The following is a 26,341-nucleotide window of genomic DNA, read 5'->3' as shown; positions in this document are numbered from 1 at the left end:
CATAGGACAACAATCAGTCGTATATTGCACAAATCTGACCTTTATGGAAGAGTGGCAAGAAGAAAGCCATTTCTTAAAGACATCCATAAAAAGTGTTGTTTAAAGTTTGCCACAAGCCACCTGGGAGACACACCAAACATGTGGAAGAAGGTGCTCTGGTCAGATGAAACCAAAATTGAACTTTTTGGCAACAATGCAAAACGTTATGTTTGGTGTAAAAGCAACACAGCTGAACACACCATCCCCACTGTCAAACATGGTGGTGGCAGCATCATGGTTTGGGCCTGCTTTTCTTCAGCAGGGACAGGGAAGATGGTTAAAATTGATGGGAAGATGGATGGAGCCTAATACAGGACCATTCTGGAAGAAAACCTGATGGAGTCTGCAAAAGACCTGAGACTGGGACGGAGATTTGTCTTCCAACAAGACAATGATCCAAAACATAAAGCAAAATCTACAATGGAATGGTTCAAAAATAAACATATCCAGGTGTTAGAATGGCCAAGTCAAAGTCCAGACCTGAATCCAATCGAGAATCTGTGGAAAGAACTGAAAACTGCTGTTCACAATGCTCTCCATCCAACCTCACTGAGCTCGAGCTGTTTTGCAAGGAGGAATGGAAAAAAAATTCAGTCTCTCGATGTGCAAAACTGATACAGACATACCCCAAGCGACTTACAGCTGTAATCGCAGCAAAAGGTGGCGCTACAAAGTATTAACTTAAGGGGGCTGAATAATTTTGCACGCCCAATTTTTCAGTTTTTGACTTGTTAAAAAAGTTTTAAATATCCAATAAATGTCGTTCCACTTCATGATTGTGTCCCACTTGTTGTTGATTCTTCACAAAAAAATACAGTTTTATATCTTTATGTTTGAAGCCTGAAATGTGGCAAAAGGTCGCAAAGTTCAAGGGGGCCGAATACTTTCGCAAGGCACTGTATATTATGTGAACTGTATTGAGGTGGGGTGTACTAATGACATGTGGCCGAGAAGACTATGGACATTTTTAAGGCCTTTGTTGTGTCGATGAACACTCCCCACATTCATACCCTCTGCACCCATACACTAGAAAATAATACAGATTATTGCAAATCCTCTGTTGATGACTGGGTTCGTTCTTGTATGAAGTTGCTGTTAAATTGCTCTACCATTATTAGTATTATTGTATGAGGTATTCTTGTTGGGGTTACCCCTGTGCTGTGATGTGGGTTTTATATGGTGTGTATTCTCTTTTCTCTCCACTGGCTATCTGGTAAACAGGCTACACTCTAGGCAGTCTCTTCTGCTGATGTGTGGGTCTGGTAGTGGTACTCTCTCTATTCTACTCTTTTCCTTTCGGCATGGTTAATACCTGCCTGGCGCCCGAACAAAATCTTTCTTTACCCCTCTCTAATAAATACCGCTACACATTTAACCTTAACTATAACTAAACAGAATACTCTCTGTTACTGTATGAATGTATGAATCTTATTATAATCATAATACTGAATATAATGTGTGTAGTTTTAGTCAAGAATTAGAACAAGGACTTTCTATTCCTTGTTGGAACTATCGTGGAATACTGTGTTCCTTACAGGACATTCTGTCCCCACCCAGGGAGGGGAGAGACCTTGGGCTTGTAGTAGATTGTCTGCCACCCGTTAAACAATGTGAGAAGGCTTGTGAACTATATTGCCATAGTATCTGAGAGGAGGAGGGACATTTATGACAAAATGTGAGGTATATAGACCAATGTACCGGAAATGATAGGGAGAATGTTCCCGTGAAAAAACATTTAACTATTGTACTATTGTAGACTGGGCCTCTGTCTTCATTTCTATCAGTATCCTACAAATCCTGATATAACAGACTGAGTAGTTTAATTGAATTGGTTAATGAACACATAGTTACCAAATTCATCGAACAGGGGTCTTTCATTACATTTATAAACTGGGTGGTTTGAGCCCTGAATGCTGATTGGCTGACAGCCGTGGTATATCAGACCATATACCATGGGTATGACAAAACATGTATTTTTACTGCTCAGATTACATTGGTAACCAGTTTATAATATAAATAAGCCACCTTGGGGGTTAGTGGTATATGGCCAATATACCACGGCTAAGGGCTGTGTCCAGGCACTCAGCGACGTGTTGGTCCTGAAGAACAGCCCTTAGCTGTGGCGTATTGGCCATATACCACACCCCCTCGTGCCTTATTACTTAAATTTGCACCTACTAAACCAAATCACAAGCTTCAATCTGCCGCTTTTCACAGTGCGGTGGCAGGAAAATGAATAAGAAAATAGAAGTACTTTTTTCAGTGCCTGAGAAATAAGAGGTATGGTGTGTGAAGGGTCAAATGAGTGAGAGTTGGCAGCACTGAATCAATATTTCAGTTGTATGAAAGGCTGAATAAGGATTTTTAAGCCATCTCCCCATCTAAATTGATTGAATTGGAAGTAAATGACCTCAATAAGGGATCATTGCATTCATCTGGATTCACCTGGTTAGTCTGAAACCATGGAAACAGCAGGTGTTCCTAATGTTTGTACACTGTGTAGTAGTCGATGAATCAGCGTACACGAACGAGTGGATTACCTTGAAAACAACAGGCGGGCGGACATCTTGGAAGCAGTCTTATTAACTACCTCAGAGCTCTGAACACACGAATCTTCTGGTACGCACCCATCGTCGTGACGTAAATGCACGCAGTGCATTGTGGGATTCAAAATGGAGTTTGTTATCAAGATGTCAGTTGAAACGTCCCGTCTTGGACTTATTTAACGAATTTTATTTAATTGTCTAGTTGCTGTTTTTCGCACACGTACCAAACAATGCACTGTATGGGATTGGTTTGTTTCGCTAGGGCCGCGGTTGGTCCAAACTCTTTTCTTCGACTCTACTCACGCAATTTCAATGCTAGAAAATGTTCCGAACGCCGGTACCAGTGGACAAGTGCTTGGTGCCCAGCAGGATGGACCAACATCAATAATTACAGTCAGGAAGCACGTAAGAATGAATTGGGACAGTATGTTTGCTATCATCTTCCACACAGGACCTTAATGAAAGTTCAAGGGCAAGATACAAGATCGTTTCTTCAAGGTATTGTAACCAATGACATGGAGCTCTTTGCAAAAGAGGAACAGAACGTTTTGTATGCGCACATGCTGAACGTTCAAGGAAGGACACTGTATGACATTATCATATACAGGTAATGCCTTATTGTAACAGCTACATCTTGTTTACGGTCAGGCTAGCCATAACATCCATTGTGGGCGTGGCTTGCTTATCTAACTACTAAGTTTCACATAGAAGTTACTGTGCAGCAGTTAAGGCTGTTTCAATTAGTTACTAGAAACCCAGGCATGATATACATTTGAAGCACTCCCACATGATGGCTGACATGTTCTTTCTTTTATTTTTTATTTAGGTTGAAAGTAGCAGAAGCGGGTTGTGGTGTTCTGGTCGAGTGTGACACCACCATAAAGGATGTAATTTTGAAACATTTGAAGGTGTACAAAATCCGCCGGCAGGTGAAGATCAGCACCTGTCCAGAGCTTTCTCTATGGGCTGTTTTGCCTCAGGGAACAGGCCACAAGAGGCCTAAGCCAGATCTCACTGCCCCAGAAAAAGCTCTGATGTGGGAGGAAGATCCGAGAACTGAAGCCATGGGCTGGAGGTTGGTGGTGGACAACGAAGTCGATCCTCTGGAAATGATTCCATGGTGTCAGCAAGGCAACTCCGAAGAGTACCACAGGCACCGCTATGCAATAGGTAGGATCAGCCAACTAGAGGTTTAAGTGGTGGAAATGGTTTGCTTGCCTCATCTAATACTATGTGGTGTGTAGCCAACTCTATGGTTGTATATTGTCAACTACTGGGTTGTTGTTATGCCATATATAATAGAACAGTTGGTTGCAGCATACGGTATGGAGTGGCAGGTAGCCTAGTGGTTAGAGCGTTGGACTAGTAACCGAAAGGTTGCAAGATCAAGTCCCAGAGCTGACAAGGAAAACATCTGTCGTTCTGCCGCTGGACAAGGCAGTTAACCCACGGTTCCTAGGCCGTAATTGAAAATAAGAATTTGTTCTTAACTGACGTGCCTAGTTAAATAAAGGTAAAATAAAGGTAAAATAAAAAATATGGCTAGCAGGGCTGTTGGATTGAAATTATTCCTGTAATCACTGTATGTTTCTATCTACCTGTTTCGCTTAGGACTTCCTGAGGGGGTGAAGGACCTTCCTCCCGGGGTGGCTCTTCCTCTGGAGTCCAACCTGGTCTACATGCAGGGCATCAGCTTCAGTAAGGGCTGTTACATTGGCCAGGAGTTGACCGCCAGGACTCATCACACCGGGGTGGTGCGGAAGCGCCTGATGCCTGTACGCATGTCAGCACCAGCCGAAGGCCTGGAGGAAGGAGTATCGCTACAGACCCAGTCTGGCAAGCCAGCCGGGAAGCACAGGGCCGGGGTTGGAGAGCTGGGCCTGAGCCTGATCCGCCTGGCTCACGCTAAAGAGCCACTGACACTCAAGGCGTCAGAGGACACCACAGTGACTCTAGAGGCCTCCGTGCCAGACTGGTGGCCCAAAGACACGAAAGCAAAATGAGGATAGAAGTATTTATTGACCCCAACAATATGAAACGTACATATGTTCAAAAGAGCCATATAATTTCTACATGGATTTCTACACGTCCATACATACATCTTCTCTTTCCAAATTCATCTAATACAGTATTTCACTGGTACCACTAGCAGCCATGTCTGACAATAGTTTTACTTTGTTTGCAATATTGAAATTGCTTTAGATAGACTCTGAAATTATAATTTCAATCTTCCTTAACTATGCTGTTTGCCAGTTGTGCACCACAATTTACTAGCTATTGTCATAAATATTACTATGCATCTCTGGTGTAATAAACATATAAGGACACAAAGTATGGATGTTTCTCATTTTCTCAACATCTCATTCACACAAAACATCCATAAACGTATGTATTTCAAGACATCAGGCAAGTCATTTGGGCTACCTATCTCTGAAACCAAAGCCTTATCAACCAAATGTATTGATAAAGATGCTCAGAAAGGGATACAGTGGCCTACTGCTGGTAAAGGGAGTGCTGCCCTCTAGTGGAGTATGGTTTCTTTAATCTACTCCAGAAAACGTTCAGTTTTTTAAATTTCACCTTTATTTAACCAGGTAGGCTAGTTGAACAAGTTCTCATTTACAACTGCAACCTGGCCAACATAAAGCAGTTTGACACATACAACAACACAGTTACACATGGAATAAACAAAAATACAGTCAATAGTACAGTAGAAAAAGTATATATACAGTGTGTGCAAATGAGGTAGGATAAGGGAGGTAAGGCAATAAATTGGCCATGGTGGCGAAGTAATTACAATCTAGCAATTAAACACTGGAATGGTAGATGTGCAGAAGATGAATGTGCAAGTAGAGATACTGGGGTGCAAAGGAGGAAAATATATAAATACAGTATGGGGAGCTGCTCTGACAGCTGGTGCTTAAAGCTAGTGATGGAGATATGCGTCTCCAGCTTCAGTGATTTTTGCAGTTTGTTCCAATCATTGGCAGCAGAGAACTGGAAGGAAAGGCGGCCAAAGGAAGAATAGGCTTTGGGGTGACCAGTGAGATATACCTGCTGGAGTGCGATCTACGGGTGGGTGTTGTGTGAGCTCAGAGTTGAATGTTCCAGTTAAAGTAATTGCAGAGCATGCATTCTAGAATGTGAGCCATCCTCTGCAGGTCACAGGCAGCGTGGTGAGGTCCTAACGTGGTCAGGGTGTTTGAAAGATGCAGAGGGTAATTTGAGGTGTTTCAAGAGCTCAAGAAAGACATGCGGTTGTCAGCGATGATCTTTTGGAAAGAGGCAAACTCCCTGTAGTCAATCCCAGAGCAAGACTTCATGATGACCTGGAAAACAATAACAATTTAGTTACTACAGACCACAGCTTTTTCAAAATAAATCTGCTTTTGACATACAGTATCTCCAAGTGTTACTCCACTCCTCTATCTCTCTCTGGACAGCAGACAGCTCGTTCTGAAGAAACTGACACATAATGTACACATTGCAGCCATTCAACCAGTTATGGTTGTTAGAGATGGTGTCTTCCTGTAGGATTATGAGACAAAAATGGGGTTATTACAGTTCAAAATTAGCCAGATGAGCTTATATGTGCTTAACTGGCAATTATTTATAAAAAAGCTCTTGCACCACATCCAAACAGCAGCACTTACCAAATTATAAACCTGATGGTGCCAACCACTGAGCACACAAATGATCTCACCCGCTTCCTGAATGATCTCTAGTGGTTGGCAGGCCTCAACAGAGTGTGGGAACTGCCCATTGTCTTGAAGCTCGGGGGTAGTGATGTCATAAGCAAGGTTGCCATGGCTGTCTTGTAGAAACTCTCCTTGGCCCGGGGGATATAGGATACATTTTTTACTGCCACAGATATTCACTGACAAGCTGTAGGAGCGAAACGCATCAGTGTGGAATGGCCTGTAGTGATGAGAGAAACAAGCACATGATGTTAAGGGAGAGATAATAGGATATCCATATTAGGGTCTATAATGAAATATGTTTTGCTATACCATGAGTCTTTGGGTTCCATGTAGACGTAGCGGTAGTCGTCCACCTCCAAGGTATCCCAATACTTATTGAACCAGTCAGAAGAAAAGAAGACTGGGGTGGTATAAACGTGTTAAGGAAAATCCCTGCTGCATACAGGAGGGAACAGTTGAGCAATGTCTAAATCAAATCAAATTTCACATCAATTCAAATTTTATTGGTCACATACAGATGGTTAGCAGATGTTAATGCGAGTGTAGCGAAATGCTTGTGCTTCTAGTTCCGACCATGCAGTAATATCTAACAAGTAATCTAACAATTTCACAACAACTACCTTATACACACAAGTGTAAAGGAATGAATAAGAATATGTACATATAAATATATGGATGAGCGATAGCCGAACGGCATAGGCAAGATGCAGTAGATGGTATAGAGTACAGTATATCCATGTGAGATGAGTAATGTAAGGTATGTAAACATTATATAAAGTGGCATTGTGATAGATTTATTACATCCAATTTTTTATTATTAAGTGGCTAGAGATTTGAGTCAGTATGTTGGCAGCAGCCACTCAATGTTAGTGATGGCTATTTAACAGTCTGATGGCCTTGATATAGAAGCTGCTTTTCAGTCTCTCGGTCCCAGCTTTGATGCACCTTTACTGACATCGCCTTCTGGATGATAGCGGGGTGAACAGGCAGTGGCTCGGGTGGTTGTTGTCCTTGATGATCTTTTTGTCCTTCCTGTGACATCGGGTGCTGTAGGTGTGTCCTGGAGGGCAGGTATTTTGCCCCCTGTGATGTGTTGTGCAGACCTCACTACCCTCTGGAGAGCCTTACGGTTGTGGGCAGAGCAGTTGCCGTACCAGGCGGTGATACAGCCCAACAGGATGCTCTCGATTGTGAATCTGTAAAAGTTTGAGTGTTTTTGGTGACAAGGCAAATTTCTTCAGCCTCCTGAGGTGGAAGAGGCGCTGTTGCGCCTTCTTCACCACGCTGTCTGTGTGGGTGGACCATTTCAGTTTGTCCGTAATGTATATGCCGAGGAACGTAAAACTTTCCACCTTCTCCACTACTGTCCCGTCGATGTGGATAGGGGGCTGCTCCCTCTGCTGTTTCCTGAAGTCCACGATCATCTCCTTTGTTTTGTTGATGTTGAGTGTGAGGTTATTTTCCTGACACCACACTCCGAGGGCCCTCACCTCCTCCCTGTAGGCCGTCTCATCGTTGTTGGTAATCAAGCCTACCACTGTAGTGTCGTCTGCAAACTTGATGATTGAGTTGGAGGCGTGCATGGCCACGCAGTCATGGGTGAACAGGGAGTACAGGAGAGGGCTGAGAACACACTTGTGGGTCCCCAGTGTTGAGGATCAGCGGGGTGGAGATGTTGCTTCCTACCCTCACCACCTGGGGGCGTCCTGTCAGAAAGTCCAGGACCCAGTTGCACAGGGCGGGGTCGAGACCCAGGGTCTCGAGCTTAATGACGAGTTTGGAGGGTACTATGGTGTTAAATGCTGAGCTGTAGTCGATGAACAGCATTCTTACATAGGTATTCCTCTTGTCCAGACGGGTTAGGGCAGTGTGCAGTGTGATTGCGATTGTGTCGTCTGTGGACCTATTGTGGCGGTAAGCAACTTGGAGTGGGTCTAGGGTGTCAGGTAGGGTGGAGGTGATATGATTCTTGACTAGTCTCTCAAAGCACTTCATGATGACGGAAGTGAGTACTACGGGGCGATAGTTGTTTAGCTCAGTTACCTTAGCTTTCTTGGGAACAGGAACAATGGTGGCCCTCTTGAAGCATGTGGGAACAGCAGACTGGGATAGGGATTGATTGAATATGTCCGTAACCACACCAGCCAGCTGGTCTGCACATGCTCTGAGGACGTGGCTAGGGATGCCGTCTAGGCCGGCAGCCTTGCGAGGGTTAACACATTTAAACGTTTTACTCACGTTGGCTGCGGTGAAGGAGAGCCTGCAGGTTTTGGTAGCGGGCCGTGTCGGTGGCACTGTATTGTCCTCAAAGCGAGCAAAGAAGCTGTTTAATTTGTCTGGGAGCAAGACATCGGGGTCCGCGATGGGGATGGTTTCGTGGTCCGTGATTGACTGTAGACCCTGCCACATACCTCTCGTGTCTGAGCCGTTGAATTGCGACTCTACTTTGTCTCTAAACTGACGCTTAGCTTGTTTGATTGCCTTGCGAAGGGAATAGCTACACTGTTTGTATTCTGTCATGTTTCCGGTCGCCTTGCCCTGATTAAAAGCAATGGTTTGCGCTTTCAGTTTTGCGTGAATGCTGCCATCAATCCATGGTTTCTGGTTGGGGAAGGTATTAATAGTCGCTGTGGATACAACATCACCGATGCACAAGCTAATAAACTCGCTCACCGAATCAGCGTATAGATCAATGTTGTTCGATGCCATCTGGAACATATGTGATCGAAGCAATCTTGAAGCATGGAATCAGATTGGTTGGACCAGTGTTGAACAGACCTGTCGTGTTCCTGGTAAGTTGGCGTTGCTCTTATATCCAATAGTTCCTCCCGGCTGTATGTAATAAGACTTAAGATTTCCTGTGGTAACAGTGTAAGAAATAATACATAAAAAAACAAAATACTGCATAGTTTCGTAAGAACGCAAAGAGTACAAGTACTATTCATTACAAATAAACACTTTCAAATCTTTTGGACTGCTGCTCTTTTGGACTGAGGCAACATATCAGTGAAATCAATACCTTGACATGTGTCAATACTTCAGATAAAAGATTTTAAAAAACATGCGCTGGCGCCCACCCAGAATAATAGTTTGTGTGGAGGTGCTGACTAACGGCGAATAAGCTATCAAAATAAAGTCGCACACTCCATGTATAATCGCCCAGCAATTTAATGGGTATTTACCAATGTTTTGGCATCACTGTGCCTTCCTCAGGGTGATGCCGAAACGTTGGTAAATACCCATTAAATTGCTGGGAGATTATACCTGGAGTGTGCGACTTTCTTTATTTTGATAGTTTAGAATCGTTCAGATAGACATCCTTTTGGTGACGAGTGTCCATTCTGGATGTATTCTTTCCAGTAGTGAATAAATAATTTGTTTGGGGTTTGCATTGTATTCTTTCACATTACTGTTTGCAACAGGAACCAGAGTCTAATCTGCAAGGGTAAAAAACAATAGAAAAACCTTTTGTGAAAACAACTTAGAAATGGGTTATTTGTTCATCATAACTGCAGCACAAATTATATCAGATAATTCCACAGACGATGAGATATGGCTGTCAAATCACAGATCAGGACAGCCCATGCCTAGGCTAATCAAACTCGTTCATGTCACACCAACATTATGAATACAAAGTTACTGGGCATTGTAATAGATCTGTAACAACATTTATTTACCAAATTGCTGCAGCAGTTTCTGGAAGGTTGGTTTCCCCTCTTCAGTGATCCACTGTTTTCTGCATGTCCAGTCTAGTGAATTTCCTCGAGAACATGAATGGGTGGTTGGGAAGTAAGTACCTTTTTAAAGAATTTGGAATAGCTCAACTCCTTGTCTATGTAATCCACAAAGTGCGAAGACCAGAATTTTTCATAGGATTGCCTTGGTATTTTGACAAGGCTGCAGCAGTTATAGTAAGACTCCCTGTCCATGATATTCAATAATATAAACAAATCCTGGATATAGCTAACTAGTTAGCAAGCGATTAAAACTGGCGACGTATCTACGATATAACTACATAATTTTGGGATTTGCATTACAAAGATAAGTCGAAAATTAGGAGGGTCTGGTTCGTTTATTCGAACCTACAAATAGCTTTCTATTTTACATGCTATGGCTATGATATTCAGTTTGCATTGCAAGGGAACACATTTATCGATGCACAAGCCCAATATTAATTACAAAGCTACATTTGTTCATTTTTTTTGCCCCATATTGTTTCCGTACATCTTGGATATTGTCTGTTAATTCAACGTTGTCTTAAAAATAACATTTATGTAGTACATATAAGCAACGAAATTAGACAATCATGTTAATCTACACATTTAAGGTAGCAGGATCATTGTTTCTAGACGGACTGTAAACATGTCTGTACTGAGAACCTGCCGCTCTTCCACTTCCTAAACAAATCAGTCGCCTGCAAACAGGTGTTTTTATTTAATTTGACAAATTATTAAACTGATAGATTGAAATATATATTCACAGAACAACTGTACTCGAATAAAAATGACTTTTGCACAATCGATAATATTAGCGCCTTGCCCAACATTGCAGAATTGTTGCCATTGATTTCCTGGGATAGTCATAACCCTGCAGGAGCTCACGTGCCAGGTTTCTAAAAAGTAAACAAAAACATGAACGTTGAATGTCCGCTAGCTATTTTGTTTGGTTACAGCTATTCTTTAGTTTGTACACGAATGTAATTTAATGCAAAATATATTTAATTTTATTTTAGAGGTAAGCTTATGGAGATGGCTGCTGGCTGGATAACTAGCTAACGTTAGATAGCTTCCTGGCGTATTACGATTGTGCATGTTTTTATAGCCAGCATGTTTTTATAGCAAGCTTAGCATATACACAGTGGCCCTAGCAAAGTAACGTTAACTATTACACGGTAACGTATGTTTCTAGCTGTAACGTTACTGCCATGCAGTAGGTCTAAATAGCTAGTCCAAAGTTAATTGATTACCACGATGACATCTAGCTAGCTACTTGAAATACCTAGCTAATAGTTCCAAAGGTTTAGGGTCTAATCTTTAATCTTGATTAACATCTTGACCTTGATTCAAATACTCTGTTATTTCTAATATGACATCTGAATTTATGTTCACCCCTTTTTACCTAAGTGAGCACCTGAAGCCAAATCAAGATGACAAGCCCAAACCGAGACATCCCCATCCACAGCTGGCCAGGCTCCTACTACATCAACAGCGAGAAGCGCTGGGAGGCCGGGACCCTGTCCCTGACCCGCACCATATTGCGCTTCACCTCACACCAGAGCAAAGAGAACCTGGTTGGCTTCCGCCTCACCAGGATCACGGAGATCAAGATGGAGTCGTCCAGCTTCATCTTCAGCACTCTGACTGTGTTGGAACAGGGGAATCTCAAGCACTGGTTCGGCTCACTGAGGCCCAACCGATTGGTGGTCTACAATGTCCTGGAGCATTTCTGGAGGGAGAGGTTGTTGTCCCCCTCTACTGAGGTCCAGGGGGCCGAGGCACAGCCCACCAAGGGGAGGGAGCTGATTAACCTGGTGGCAGGGGCTCAAAGACGGCTAGAGGACACAGGGAATGTCCTCCACCACCAGGGAGAGCAGTTTGATAACGTCATGCAGGGCCTGGACAAGATCGACTCTGATCTGGGCGTGGCAGACAAGTAAGGAGGATTTTGATATTCTATTCTACCTCTGGGCCTTGTCATGTAACTGTTTTATTGTTTTTATGTTTACAAATATTGTAGCTTGCCATGGATATTGTCTGACGTTTTGATGCCTTTCTATTTACATGTAATTGGTTAATCTATAATAGTAAGGAATTGAGATTGGATAGCGATAATCCAGAAGATTGATTTGTGTGAACCGTCACTGAATTGGATGGATTCCTCTAACTTCTGTCACCATTCACTCCGCAGGCTACTGTCTGAACTGCAGTCTCCCCCTTGGTGGCCTTTTGGCAAATTACCCTGGAAGAGTCAGCAGGATGCCAATGCTGAGCATGCTGCCAGAGAGGCCACTTGTAAGGGAACAGCAACAGGCAAGCACAGAGGGATCACCAGCATACCAGCCATCGTTTCCAGAGGTGGAGACTCGGACCTGAAGCCTGGCTGCTTGATGGTGATGGTCTCCTCTTTAGAAGTCCGAGACACAAACTATGTGCTCCTCCACCGCTTTGAGAGGGACGAGGTGGATGACATCCGGGTGCACAACCCTTATGAGATCAGTGTGAGGCAGAGGTTCATAGGGAAGCCAGACATATGCTTCAGACTCCTGTCGGCTAAAATGCCGGAGGCCATGTCTGTGCTAGAGATGCAGTATAAGAAGAAGGTAGAGTACACGAGTGAGTACTCTGCCTTTAAGACGACCCCAGCCACAACCCCAGGTGACCAGAATCAAGGTTTAATATGGAATGCAGGTAAGAACTGTAGATTTCACCTCTGAAGTCACAGGCAATTGTTCTTCTTTGTTTATTTTGTATTGTACATTGGTTTGTATTTGACCACCAAGTGGCAGTAAAGGTCTGTATTTTAGCATTAGTTCAATATACATTTTTGAAATAGCTTTAGGCTCAAATGTCATGATACACTCTAGATAATTTTATTTGGCACCCCAAGTTTTCAGATTTTTGTTGTTTGACATAAGACTGTAAAATCCCCAGGATATCAGCTCAAAGTGTATTTTAATTTAGGAAATCTGTTCCCAAGTGCTCCCACACATAACTAGAGAGACATTGGCGGTCGTATTCCAGTGTAATCAAGGTTTTAAAGGATTCTGTGTTTGTCAAATACTATATCTGTTTGGGATTGTTGCGGTCAATTTTGCTGTATACAAATTATTTATAACTATGTTGACCCCTGCTCTAGATTATTGATTTATTACAAAATTTTGCCTTTTATGTTATGAGCTTTCCCCCATACATTATCATGGGGATACTGTTACGCTCATAGGATGATCATTTGTTTGTTTGAGTTGCCTTCTCACTGTATCTCTGTCCCCCTTCCTTGGCAGCAGGCTTGCAGCAGTACCAGGAGACAGAGGTCCCCAGTACGGTCCCAGCAGGAGAGCTTTCCCAGGTGCATCTACATGTCCTTACGCCAGAGGTTACTCAGGCTGAGGTTCAGGAGCTCCGACAGGTGAGAGATCTCTCCATCTGTATACTAAAGCAGTCTAAAGTTATACTGCCCTTACATTGTCTCTCTTTCTGCTTAATACCTGTCCTGTAGACACCTGTTTTGTATGTAGAGGAAATGCATAATTTAATAACCATGTTACGATTCAGTAAATGTATTCCATTTCAATAGCAGGTTTTAAAGAACAAGCATAACTTTGCCCATGGAAATCATGGGAAGATAAATGCTGTATTTCCATTCCAAACAGAGATTCACTGTAATGATTTAGATTTGTCAAATTATATTTTATATGTAAGTCGGTGAGACCACAAACCAAACTCCAATGTGTTTAAGAGAGGAGAGAGGGAAAGATACATGGCCAGTTATTTGGTCGACTTTTCTGGTCAGACAGTGTATAAAGTATTTCCATTCATAGCCATAATGTTGAACAGGGTGAGCTCCATACATGGTCTATGGTCGCGAGACATAAACAGTGACGCAAATGCAGTCAATTATTTTTTATTTAACACATTATTATAACTTTCTCAGAATGCTGTATTCCATATTAAACCTCTTCATAACACAACATTTTGTGTATATCTAAGACCACATATGTAATTGGTTGGTGAACCGTTACAGGTATGTTGTCATTTTCATAATCCTCCTGAAACCTAGGCTACAGTCTCTCCAGACATGGATGGTTCTTACTGTCCCATAAGCAATTCTTTAAAACTGAATGAAGCTAAGATTGAATGAGCCTTTTGTGGAAACTGTGTTTACAACGGAATAGTTAGTTAGGTATTACAAGTTAAGTATTGACCACTTCAGAATGGTCTCAATACGATTGTATCTCAATATAGTTTTATATATAATCATTTTACAAACAAATCGATCATATAAGTGACATTTTTCTCAATTAGTCTGTGTACAATTCAGGGATGTGTATTCTTTCTCTATCAATGGATTATTATGTTGTGCTGATAAGTCTTAATGGTTCTTTTGAACTACAAAGCCTGCCACTTTCTCAAGTGATACAATAGTACACTTTTTGACACACCCAACCCTTCTCTTGAAGTCATTCATATCATGATTAGAACCTATAGTAAGAGCCCCTCGTTGAGAGCCACTTTCAACCTTATTTCCTACCCAAGTGTATAGCAAATAGACCCTTTTGTCAAAAGATATTTGATACAGATTATCAATAGGTTTATTGTTCAAATCAGTTAAATATTTACAGTTCTTTATGTCCTAAACAAATTCCTACAAGTCACCTCACCTCACCTTTCATCAGTTTGCTGAGGTTATTAGCCTGCTTTTTAAAACTTGTGTGTATTTTACTAACATATCTGACAAGTTAATACACCCAAACAAACCTAATGTTCAAGCAGTGGTGTGATGATATTGAACTTGAGCAGTAGGACTGAGTTAAAGGTCCTGTGCACATTGTTTCTGTGTCACTTACTGGCAGTTGAAAACATACATAATGTCAATGGGGTGTGTGTGTGAGCATGTGTAGGATAACATAATATTAGTTCAGAAACCACGGTGGAGTTTGGAGTGAATGTTTATTAGATTTTGCTTGGCACAACGCAGTTTATTTTAGATGTTCCATTGACCATTACATACACAGTTTTTGGAGCTTGGAGATGGAGTTGCAGAATTCCCTGAACACATGGAAAGTTGAAATAACATTTAATTTGACTTGTTTGTTATCGATGACCAGAGGAGCACCTCTGTCAAACCACCATGTGCTTGAGTATCATATACTAGTCACATGAATATTGTTTCACATGGCGATTGTGTCTTGACCTAGCGATGTAAATTCAGTTATTATAGATCGTTTTCTTTCTGTCTCCTTGGCCCTGGCAGGCAGTGGAAGAAGAATTATGACTGAGAAGAAAGTGTTATTCCTCCTCTCTGCTCATCTCCCCCGTCTTTTCCACTGACTGACTCACTCCCTCTCCTCTCAGGACATAACGCCTAGACAAGACACTTTTTCTCCCACAACAAGAAACAAAATGACTCCCACAGACCTAGGTCAAATCCATATGTCAAATACTTGAGCTGCACTTGATTTACTTTGCCCTGTAAAGTGAAACAGAAGAAATGCATCCCAAAGTGCGAACCACAAGCTAAATCAAGTGTGTGTGTGTGTTTCTCGCCCTGTTCTCTCAGATGCTAATGCAGTTGAAAAATCTTGCTCTGGAGGCTGAGACTGTGCTGGAGAGGCAAGACGAGGGCCTGGATGTTCTGACCACCTCTACGGACCAGGCCACCATGCACATAGACAAACACACCTGCCGCATGAAAAGGCTGCTGTAACTAACTCACTTACAACGCAATGCAGAAATGCACCGAGTTGCTATTGCCTTACGACTAATGTATTCTGTTAGAAAGTTGTTGTACTGTACCTCTATATTTGAGGTTCCATAACCGTTGAAACCAGATTTTACCATCTGCTTCGTTGTATCACATCAACTTAAGTCTTAGCCTCAGGTGTAGTCATACACCCTTACCTCATTGTAACGTGTAAATAATAGAAATCGATGTTCCTCTCAATGTGGTAATTACTGACCAGTCCACTAGATGTTATTTACAGCAAGGTGAGGAAGCGTTCACTCATCAGCACTTTGTGGAGATATCGTCCTCTTTGCACTGACAAACTATGAATATATCCAAACTTGGTTGTTGTTGACGGGAGGTTGGACAGACATAATGGTCTCTGTCACACATGTAATCCATGGTTTCTGATGTTGTACTTAAATCACAGTGAGGAGCAATTGTCACATGTTTTTTCCTTCTTCTTTTTCAGTTGCAGGTGTCAGTAAAGCCATCCCCCTCCCTCCATGCACATGGTTTCCCTCCAGCTCCAAGTGTTGCATGTTCCCATGTTTCTGCTGAGTAAAGCGATGCATCGAGTGGGATCTGTAGAACTGTGAGGTAGGCAGTGGGTATGTAACATGTAGCAAAGTTCGTTGAAACTGTGTCCCTTGAAATACACTGAATACTTTACAGAGCCCCTACTCTTAAGTCAATTTCTATACCATAATGTTCTGTACTAGAGAAAGCAGGGAGTAACTCACAATAGGCTGTCTCTCTGACATTATCACTGGATTCAGGAATATCTGTATAATCTTATGTGTATATGAATGACTTGCATATTTCTATGCTCTAGTGTACTCGGATGTTTTACTGAAATGTAATTATTGTCTCGCTATCATATGTGAACTTGCGATAAACTGTTATTTAATCTCAATATCTGGTAAATAATGCTTTTCTCCGTACAAATAATGCCCAAGGCTCCCCATGCTACTGTAATGTAGAGAGCAGAGGAAGTATTTGAGTGGCGTGTAATTATCCAATAGAATACATTTACATAAAATACAGACAAATTGCTTTAAGTAGTACAGTACGACCCGCCCAGTTCATAAAAGGCAATGGACACTGAAACAAAATATAAATGCAACATGTTACCTGTTGGTTTCATGAGTTGAAATAAAAGATCCCAGAAATATTCCATGCGCACAAAAAGCTTATTTCTCAAATTTTGTTCACAAATTTGTTTACATTCCTGTTAGTGAGCATTTCTCCACACCTGGCAGGTGTGTTCTATCAAGAACATGATTAAACAGCGTGATCATTACACAGGTGCACTTTGTACCGGGGACAATAAAAGGTCACAATAAAATGTGAAATTTTGTCACACAACACAATGCCACAGATGTCTCAAGTTTTGATGGGGCGTGCAATTGGCATGCTGACTACAGGAATGTCCACCATAGCTGTTGCCAGAGAATTTAATGTTCATTTCTCTACCATAAGCCGCCTTCAACATTGTTTTAGAGAATTTGGCAGTACGTCTAACTGGCCTCACAACCGCAGACCAGGTGTAATCACGCCAGCCCGGGATCTACACATCCAGCTTTTTCACCTGCGGTATTGTCTGAGAGAAGCCTCTGCGGACAGCTGATGAAACTGTGGGTTTGCACAACCAAAGAATTTCTGCACAAACTGTCAGAAACCGTCTCGGGAAGCACATCTGCACGCTCTTTGTCGTCACCAGGGTCTTGACCTGACTGCAGTTCGTCGTTGTAACTGACTTCAGTGGGCAAATGCTCAAACGCTTTTTATGGATGAATCACGGTTTCAACTGTACCGGGCTGATGGCAGACAGCGTGTATGATGTCGCGTGGGCGAGCGGTTTGCTGGCGTCAATGTTGTGAAGAGAGTGCCCCATGGTGGCTGTGGGGTTAAGGTATGGGCAAGCAAAAGCTACAGACAATGAGCACAATTGCATTTTATCAATGGCAATTTGAAATCACAGAGATACCGTGACAAGATCCTGAGGCCCATTGTCATGCCATTCGTCCGCTGCCATCACCTCATGTTTCAGCATGATAATGCACGGCCCCATGTCGCAAGGATCTGTACACAATTTCTGGAAGCTGAAAATGTCCCAGTTCTTCCATGGTCTGCATACGCACCAGACATGTCACCCATTGAACATGTTTGGGATGCTCTATCTACGTGTACAACAGCGTGTTCCTGTTCCCGCCAATATTCAGCAACTTCGCACAGACATTGAAGAGGAGTGGAACAACATTCCACAGACCACAATCAACAGCCTGATCAACTCTATGTGAAGGAGATGTCTATGCGAATGAAATGTATCGCACTGCACGAGGCAAATTATGGTTACACCAGATACTGTCTTGCTTTCTGATCCACGCCCCTACTTAAAAAAAACTATAGTTTGTTAACAAGAAATGTGTGGAGTGGTTGAAAAACGAATTTTAATGAGTCACTAAAACTTCTGACTTCAACTGTAGGTTGGAGTCATTAAAACTTGTTTTTCAACCACTCCACAAATTTCTTGTTAACAAACTAGTTTTGGCAAGTTGGTTAGGACATCTACTTTGTGCATGACACAAGTAATTTTTCCAACAATTATTTAAGTTATAATTTCACTGTATCACAATTCCAGTGGGTCAGAAGTTTGCATACACTAAGTTGACTGTGCCTTTAAACAGCTTGGAAAATTTTAAAAAATTATTCCATGGCTTCAGAAGCTTCTGATAGGCTTATTGACATAATTTCAGTCAATTGGAGGTGTACCTGTGGATGTATTGCAATGCCTACCTTCAAACTCAGTGCCTCTTTGCTTGACATCATGGGAAAATCAAAAGAAATCAGCCAAGACCTCAGAAAAAGAATGGTAAGAGCTCCACAAGTCTGGTTTATCCTTGGGAGCAATTTCCAAATGCATGAAGGTACCACGTTCATCTGTATAAACAATAGTACTCAAGTATAAACACCATGGGACCACGCAGCCGTCATAACGCTCAGGAAAGAGACGTGTTCTGTGTCCTAGAGATTAACGTACTTTGGTGTGAAAAGTGCACATCAATCCCAGAACAACAGCAAAGGACTTTGTAAAGATGCTGGAGGAAACAGGTACAAAAGTATCTATATCCACAGTAAAACGAGTCCTATATCGACATAACCTGAAAGCCGCTCAGCAAGGAAGAGGCCACTGCTCCAAAACCGCCATAAAACGGTTTGCAACTGCACATGGGGACAAAGATCATACTTTTTGGAGAAATGTCCTCTGGTCTGATGAAACAAAAATATAACTGTTTGGCCATAATGACATCATTATGTTTGGAGGAAAAAGGGGGAGGCTTGCAAGCTGAAGAATGGAATCACATGGGTGTAAGCATCATGTTGCATCATGGTGCTTTGCTGCAGGATGGACACTTCACAAAATCTACTCATGAGGAAGGATTTTTATTTATTTATTTATTTTTTAAATTTTACCCCTTTTTCTCCCCAATTTCGTGGTATCCAATTGTTGTAGTAGCTACTATCTTGTCTCATTGCTACAACTCCCGTACGGGCTCAGGAGAGACGAAGGCTGAATGTCATGCGTCCTCCGATACACAACCCAACCAGCCGTACTGCTTCTTAACACAACGCATCCAACCGGGAAGCCAGCCGCATCAATGTGTCGGAGGCTACACCGTGCACCTGGCAACCTTGGCTAGCGCGCACTGCGCCTGGCCCGCCACAGGAGTCGCTGGTGCGCGATGAGACAAGGAGATCCCTACCGACCAATCCCTCCCTAACCCGGACGACGCTAGGCCAATTGTGCATCGCCCCACGGACCTCCCGGTCGTGGCCGGTTACGACAGAGCCTGGGCGCGAACCCAGGGACTCTGATGGCACAGCTGGCGCTGCAGTACAGCGCCCTTAACCACTGCGCCACCCGGGAGGCCGAGGAAGGAAAATGACGTGGATATATTGAAGCAACATCTCAAGACATGAGTCAGGAAGTTAAAGCTTGGTCGCAAATGGGTCTTCAAAATGGCTTAAGGACAACAATGTCAAGGTATTGGAGTGGCCATCACAAAGCCCTGACCTCAATCTAATAGAACATTTGTGGGCAGAACTGAAAAAGCGTTTGCGAACAAGGATGCCTACAAACCTGACTCAGCTACACCAGCTCTGTCTGGAGGAATGGGCCAAAATTCACCCAACTTATTGTGGGAAGCTTGTGGAAGGCTACTCGAAATGTTTGACCCAAGTTACGCAATTTAAAGGCAATGCTACCAAATACTAATTGAGTGTGTGTAATCTTCTGACCCACTGGGAATGTGATGAAATTACAGCTGAAATAAATAATTATCTCTACTATTATTCTGACATTTCACATTTTTAAAAAGAAGTGGTGATCCTAGCTGACCTAAGACAGGGAATTCCCAGTCATGTGAAATCCATAGTATAGGGCCTAATGAATTGATTTAAGTTGATTGATTTACTGATATGAACTATAACTAAGTAAAATCTTTGAAATTGTTGCATGTTGTGTTTATTTTGGTTCAGTGTAGTTCCCTTTATTAATTTAAGAATGATAATGAATAGAAAACAAAACAGGCAACAAAACAACACTCGGAGAAAGGCAAAGCAAGGCAACACCCAATTATAACAGGGTTTACATGTGACAAATTGGCATGGAGATTGTCATAATTATGGCAAACGAGATGGAAGTGGAAGCTATTTACTATTGAAAGTTCCCCATGCGTGTCGGTCCCTGGCCTGTTGAATGAAAGTGAGTGCAGAGTAAACAGGCCTGTTGTTATTACATCCTGTTGGCACCAGGAGTTGGTTTGGTATCTGCTCACTGCCCCTGTTGGGGCCGGAGCTCTCTCTCACACACACATACGTACACCACCGAAGATGTGGCCACAGGTAGTGGCCACTAGCTTTCACGAGAGAGGGGACCACCAGGAGCCAAAAGCCCAGATTAACCCGATTTGGTGGGGTGGCTGTACTCTCATTAATGACTCAGGAAGAAGCTAAACTAGTTTTAAAGAACACTGGCGACCTCTCAAAAGTCTCAGCCCGGGTCCATCACTGGGATGTGATCCTACACTAAAGATGTAATAAATTGAGGATGAACACTTGTAATGAGTTAAATTGCCTTCGGAAAGGATTCAGACCCCTTGACTTTTTCCACATTTTTGTACGGTACTGCCTTATTCTAAAATTGATTCAAAAAATAATAATTGACATCAGTCCACACACAATACCCCATAATGACAAAGCAAAAACAGGATTTTAGAAATGTTTGCTAATAAATAAATAAATAAAAACTGAAATACCACATTTACATAAGTATTCAGACACTTTGTTCAATCACCTTTGGCAGAGATTACAGCCTCTTCTTGGGTATGACGCTACAAGCTTGGCACACCTGTATTTGGTGAGTTTTTCCAATTCTTCTCTGCAGATCCTCTCAAGCTCTGTCAGGGTGGATGGGGAGCGTTGCTGCACATCTGTTTTCAGGTCTCTGCAGAGGTGTTCGATCGGGTTCAAGTCCGGGCTCTGGCTTTGCCACTCAAGGACATTCAGAGACTTGTCCCGAAGCCACTCCTGCGTTATCTTGGCTGTATGCTTAGGGTTGTTGTCCTGTTGGAAGGTGAACCTTCGCCCCAGTTTGAGGTCCTGAGAGCCCTGGAGCAGGTTTTCATCAAGGATCTCACTGAACTTTTCTCCATTCATCTTTGACTCGATCCTGACTAGTCTTCCTGCCGCTGAAAAACATCCCACAGCATGATGTTGCCACCACCATGTTTCACCGTAGAAATGGTACCAGGTTTCCTCTCGATGGGACTCTTGGCATTCAGGCCAAAGAGTTAAATCTTGGTTTCATCAGACCAGAGAATCTTGTTCCTCATGGTCTGAGAGTCTTTAGGTGCTTTTTGGGAAACTCCAAGTGGGCTGTCATGTGCCTTTTACTGAGAATTGACTTCCGTCTAGCTTCTCTACCATAAGGGTCTGAATGGTGGAGTGCTGCAGATAGGATTGTCCTTCTGGAAGGTTCTCTCAATTTCCACAGAGTAACTCTGGAGCTCTGTCAGATTGATCATCGGGTTCTTGGTCACCTCCCTGACCAAGGCCCTTGTCCTCTGACTGCTCAGTTTGGCCGGGCAGCCAGCTCTACGAAGAGTCTTCGTTGTTCCAGACTTCTTCCATTTAAGACCTTCAATGCTACAGAAATGTTTTGGTACCCTTCCCCAGATCTGTACCTTGACACAATCCTGTCTCGGAGTTCTTACGTACAATTCCTTCGACTTCATGGCTTGGTTTTATCTCTGACATGCACCTGTCAACTGTGGGACCTTATATAGACAGGTGTGTGCCTTTCCAAATCATTGTCCAATCAATTGAATTTACCACAGGTGGACTCCAATGAAGTTGTTGAAACATCTCAAGGATGGTCAATGGAAACAGAATGCACCTGAGCTCAATTTCGAGTCTCATAGCAAAGGGTCTGAATACTTATGTAAGTCAGGTATTTGCTTTTATTTTTAATACATTTGAATATGTTTTTGCTTCGTCATTATGGGGTATTGTGTGTAGATTGCTGAGGATTTTAATTTTTATTTAATCAATTCTAGAATAAGGCTGTAACGAAACAATGTGTGAAAAGTCAAGGGGTCTGAATACTTTCCGAATGCACTGTATATGACAAGAAAATTGTTGCCGGAGAAAAGGGTTATACCAAACACTTCTTCTAGTCTGATCAAAGATGGTGAACTGGAGAGAGTTTCTTCTGTTGTTGATTTGAGCGATAAACAGTTCCATTCATTTGGGAGACCCGGTGTCCCGAACTCCAGAAGCATACCACATGGTTATGTGCATTCTTAGCCTCTAAAAAAAGGCGAGGAAGGGAGAGAGTGAACACATACTGCCGTGGTTTCGAAGCAGCCCTGCTTTAGAAGGAAGTGGTGTCGGTCTGGTCTGACCACAGATGCATGAGATCCGGCGTTGCCTTCCTAGCGGATGGTATGGAGACACCATGCAGGCCTGGACTTCCAAGTCTGTTTACTAGATTGTCCCTGTGGTGAGGTCGTTCTTTCCAACAAGGAGCGTGTCTCAATTGAAAGCCAATCAATCAAGTTCTGCTTGGAAAGAGCTTCACAAAGGCTGTGGGATTCTGTCAGGGCACATGTGGGTTGCTCTCTGCTCTCGAAAATAAGGAGCCATGTGATTGTTATACCAAGTCAGAGTTGTCATTTCCCCAAGGGCTTTGAGGTGGATGTTGTTTTTGCTTTCTGTAAAAATAGTGCTCAAGACATCTCTCATGACATCCTTTGTTATTTATTTACCATTGTTTTGTATTTAGGTTACCTTGGCAATATTACCACAGATTGCATCAGTAAAATAATACATGTTTTCAGTGTTGGTAAATGTAAAATATTTAACTGACAATTTTTCGGTTTATCATGCAAATGAAACTGTTATTGTCGGTAAGGATTTTGATGTTTATATTCATCAATGTGATTCATTTTGAGAATGGATTCCAAGGTCTCTAATTGGAAATGAGAGAAATACACAATTATTTTATTCCTGTGTAGCACTATACTATTAGTATGTCTGTGTGTCTGTAATGGTTGGACTCTTGACTCACGTCCTGGCTGGTCTCCTACTGGTGCAGGTGTTGCTTCTGCTGTGTTCGTTTCACCACGCAGAGGGAGGCTCCAGTTTCAGGAAATTAGGCCTGTTGGTTAATGTTAGAACTGGAAGGAAAAGTTCCTGGAAGGTGGTTGAGTCCAACCGGGGGGTGGGGAATTGGTTCACTTTCTATTAGAGAAAAGATATGACATCCACTTCTTATAGATGGCTTTGGTTGAAAGTCAATTGTGTTATACACGTTTTACAATACGTTTGCTGTAAACTTACAGTACATGAATTGCATTTTATATGTTTTCAATTCATTTTTATAACATTCCTCCATAGTTGACTTCAATGATTGATGTCATAAAAGTAGTGGTAAGAGTTTGGTTTCTGTTTGTGTACCTGTTGTTGTTGATGAAGATTTGGCTTCAAATTAATTTAACTTCCCATTGCAATCCCATCAGAAGATGCCCTATGTTTTACTATTAATGTGGTACTTTCCCAGATGCTGAGAGACAGAATGATATCATATACCTCTTGCACTTGTTATTGTTATCTTTTCTTTGGTCTTCAGACGGAGGTGCACTTTGTTGGATTTCCGTTTCTCTTTATTCAAAGAGTGACTCTCATCTCTGCTAGAGGGAGTGAACTGCGAGTCGCCCTGGCCAAAGTAAACTCCAACCATGGTCTGGTCTTTCTGAAGCAACTCGAATGAAGGTCTACTACTCCATAAGCATTGGTGTGTGAGAACAGCACCGGCCTACTGTATTGAACAGCTGAAACAATTGTGTGATCACTATTTAAACTTAAATTGACTTGTATGTAGTGACAGGTAGGTTTTAGCTGAAAAGTAAACCAATGTGGGATTGTTACCCATTATTTAATATTTACACAGTAAACATCTTAAAATATACCAGATTCTAATTGTTCTCAAGGAGCAGTGCCACTGTTCATGATTAAATATAGGGAAATTTAATCATTGTTGTTGAAGGACTGATAATGGGTAAATTTCCTTTGAGATAGTATCCTAATGAGTGGTGTCTCAGTTATGTATGATCATGACACTTGTTGGCTGTAGATTCAGAAGAGGGCAGCAGTGAGTTGCTTATTCAAGGGAATGTTGGGCTGCAGTTAATTGATAGACAATTATTAGACCTCGTGAAGTTTCAGTACTTGGGTCTGGTGTCTTATTTCTATTGAAGCTGTATGTAAAGTTTTCACTATTTTGTTGTGATCGATTTGTGTTACTTTACATTCTAGATATGTTAACCGATGCTTCACTCTGAACTAGATTTGTCAATGGGCTTCTTATTGAGCAACCCTCATATTGTAAGCTAAAATATCAACCCACAATTTGACAGTCACGGTTCTTTCTCTATTTCATTCCAATTTTGGGTTCCTTATTTTCCTCTTCGTAATGATTTAAAAATTAAAAAAATCTGCCCCATCTTCATTTCTACTCTTTCATATTATGGAACAGTTACAGGGAATTGGAAACCATTTCCCAACTAAACATTTTCTTGTTTTCTTTCTGAAACCTACCCTAAAAACGCCTCACACTTCTCTTGTGTCTGCTGAATGAAAACACAATGGTCTGGAGTGTAGCCTACCTTTGGCAAAGAGTTAGGAGCTAGGGACGGGGTCTTTTTGTGATGACTGGATTATGTATTCATTAAAATCACATCTATACTGCTCCCCAAACAGGTTGTCAGGCTGGGAGCCAGCTCACACCGCATCAGTACTTTTACGAGTGGGCCCCCCAGAAACCTTCAGCGAGACTGTTTTTAGTGGCTCTTGATGCAAATGGAAACACTTAGCTCCCACAATAAATTACCCTGCAGCCAGAGATGGTGATGCCACACTGCACAGACCCCCAGCCCTGCCACTCTGCCCGGTTAGAGAGATACTTGCACACGTAGCAGCAGAAGTGTTTGGATTGAGCAAAAGTAGCAGTTATGGATAGTGGAATGATGATGGCAGACAGTGAACGGACATAAACAAGAAAAAGGAATGGGGTTGTTATACTAGGGTGTAGTGTCCTCTGGTGAAGAGTGATAAAGGCAGGAGATATCATAGCCCCCCCCCCCCCCCCCCCCGGGGTTGAGATTGGGTTCGTGTCAGGATAGTCGAGTGTCTTGCTCTTCATTTTTTGGAGGAAAATAGATAAACAACCATTAGTGTTGTTGGAGTTCAGTGCTCTCTAGAGTAATACTCCCATCTCACCAAAGTACTACTATTCAATATAGCTACTATTATTCTGAATATGCTTTGTATGATTAATAGATACATTATAAAAGCTCTATAGGCTATTGTCAAATCAAGTAGCACTTTCTCGGCCAATCAATGACATACTCTCTTTCTACCAGACTCGGATGTGGTCAAGTTCAAACATTACAACAACACACTTACAGGTACTTTACTTAAACTGCTGTATTAGAAGTCCAGGTGCATAAGGAAATAATAGTTGCAAAATGGTGTGTTGCCTTTGCCTAAGAACACCTACCCAAATAAATAATCCAAATTATTATGCCTGCTGGTTCTAACTTGTTTGACCGCCTAATGATGTAATTGCAGCTGACCAAACTGATTGTTGTTGAAATATTGCCCCGCTGTTATAGCTACGTTGTGACAATGTTGTGTGTTCACCGAGAGGGCCAATGGCACAACCATAACAAACACAACAAACACAGCTGAATGTGGGGTTTCCATTTCAATTGAATGACGGGGCACGCAGCGTCTGGATGGGACTTGGGAAAAGGGAGCTCAGTCATCCGCTGTGCTCTGCTCTGTTTGGCTACTGGCCAGCATGGTAAGCAGAGCCCTGACAGTACAACCGACCTGTGAAATCATTGTCCAGATGCACTTAAACATTTCCAAATGCAAATGATACATAAAGATACGAACAAAATCAGTTACAGGTTGTGCACAACAGAATGAATGCAGGGACTGCAGGAGCATGTTTGACAAAGTAAAGCTGTGCCAGATTAAAGGGTT

The 26,341-nt window shown here is 42.3% G+C and overlaps 3 protein-coding genes and 1 long non-coding RNA gene across 15 annotated transcripts in view; 3 read left to right on the top strand and 1 right to left on the bottom strand.

Moving 5' to 3' along the window:
• The window catches only part of LOC149982108 (uncharacterized), a 127,043-nt gene that overhangs the window by 7,254 nt on the left and 93,448 nt on the right, over positions 1-26,341 (top strand). The gene's annotated exons all lie outside the window — the stretch shown is intronic.
• iba57 (iron-sulfur cluster assembly factor IBA57) lies at positions 1,186-4,916 on the top strand. Its single transcript, XM_021613626.3, has 3 exons — positions 1,186-3,192; positions 3,412-3,755; positions 4,197-4,916. Exons 1-3 carry the CDS (start codon positions 2,816-2,818, stop codon positions 4,586-4,588), a joined length of 1,113 nt encoding a protein of 370 aa, XP_021469301.3. The 5' UTR covers positions 1,186-2,815; the 3' UTR covers positions 4,589-4,916.
• LOC110530489 (2-oxoglutarate and iron-dependent oxygenase JMJD4) lies at positions 4,586-10,656 on the bottom strand. 3 transcript variants are annotated; one of them, XR_016482594.1, is made up of 5 exons: positions 9,964-10,421; positions 8,960-9,144; positions 6,596-6,721; positions 6,289-6,503; positions 4,586-5,914 (listed from the first exon to the last, which is right to left on the bottom strand). XR_016482594.1 is itself a non-coding variant. In XM_090182559.1 (5 exons), the coding sequence occupies exons 3-5, from the start codon at positions 6,613-6,615 to the stop codon at positions 5,819-5,821; spliced, it is 381 nt and encodes a 126-aa protein (XP_090038685.1). In that variant the 5' UTR covers positions 6,616-6,721; positions 8,960-9,144; positions 9,964-10,421; the 3' UTR covers positions 4,586-5,818. The 3 variants fall into 3 exon arrangements, 2 of the variants coding, with proteins under 2 accessions (XP_090038685.1, XP_090038683.1); XM_090182559.1 differs by having other exon boundaries at positions 6,239-6,503; XM_090182557.1 differs by lacking the exons at positions 4,586-5,914; positions 6,289-6,503; positions 6,596-6,721 and having other exon boundaries at positions 6,768-9,144; positions 9,964-10,656.
• On the top strand, positions 10,657-24,897 carry snap47 (synaptosome associated protein 47). 10 transcript variants are annotated; one of them, XR_016482592.1, is made up of 7 exons: positions 10,657-10,905; positions 11,410-11,938; positions 12,194-12,693; positions 13,290-13,411; positions 15,563-15,705; positions 16,200-16,327; positions 23,922-24,897. XR_016482592.1 is itself a non-coding variant. In XM_090182556.1 (6 exons), exons 2-6 carry the CDS (start codon positions 11,433-11,435, stop codon positions 16,213-16,215), a joined length of 1,287 nt encoding a protein of 428 aa, XP_090038682.1. In that variant the 5' UTR covers positions 10,660-10,905; positions 11,410-11,432; the 3' UTR covers positions 16,216-16,899. The 10 variants fall into 10 exon arrangements, 6 of the variants coding, with proteins under 6 accessions (XP_090038682.1, XP_021469291.3, XP_021469293.3 ...); XR_016482591.1 differs by having other exon boundaries at positions 10,660-10,905; positions 13,287-13,411; XR_016482593.1 differs by having other exon boundaries at positions 10,842-11,020.

The sequence above is a fragment of the Oncorhynchus mykiss genome, chromosome 8 (genome assembly GCF_057628025.1).
Source record: "Oncorhynchus mykiss isolate SJ-2025 chromosome 8, ASM5762802v1, whole genome shotgun sequence".
NCBI classification, from domain to species: domain Eukaryota; kingdom Metazoa; phylum Chordata; class Actinopteri; order Salmoniformes; family Salmonidae; genus Oncorhynchus; species Oncorhynchus mykiss.
Note: the sequence above shows the minus strand (reverse complement) of the source record. Positions and strands in the feature narration are given on the sequence as shown.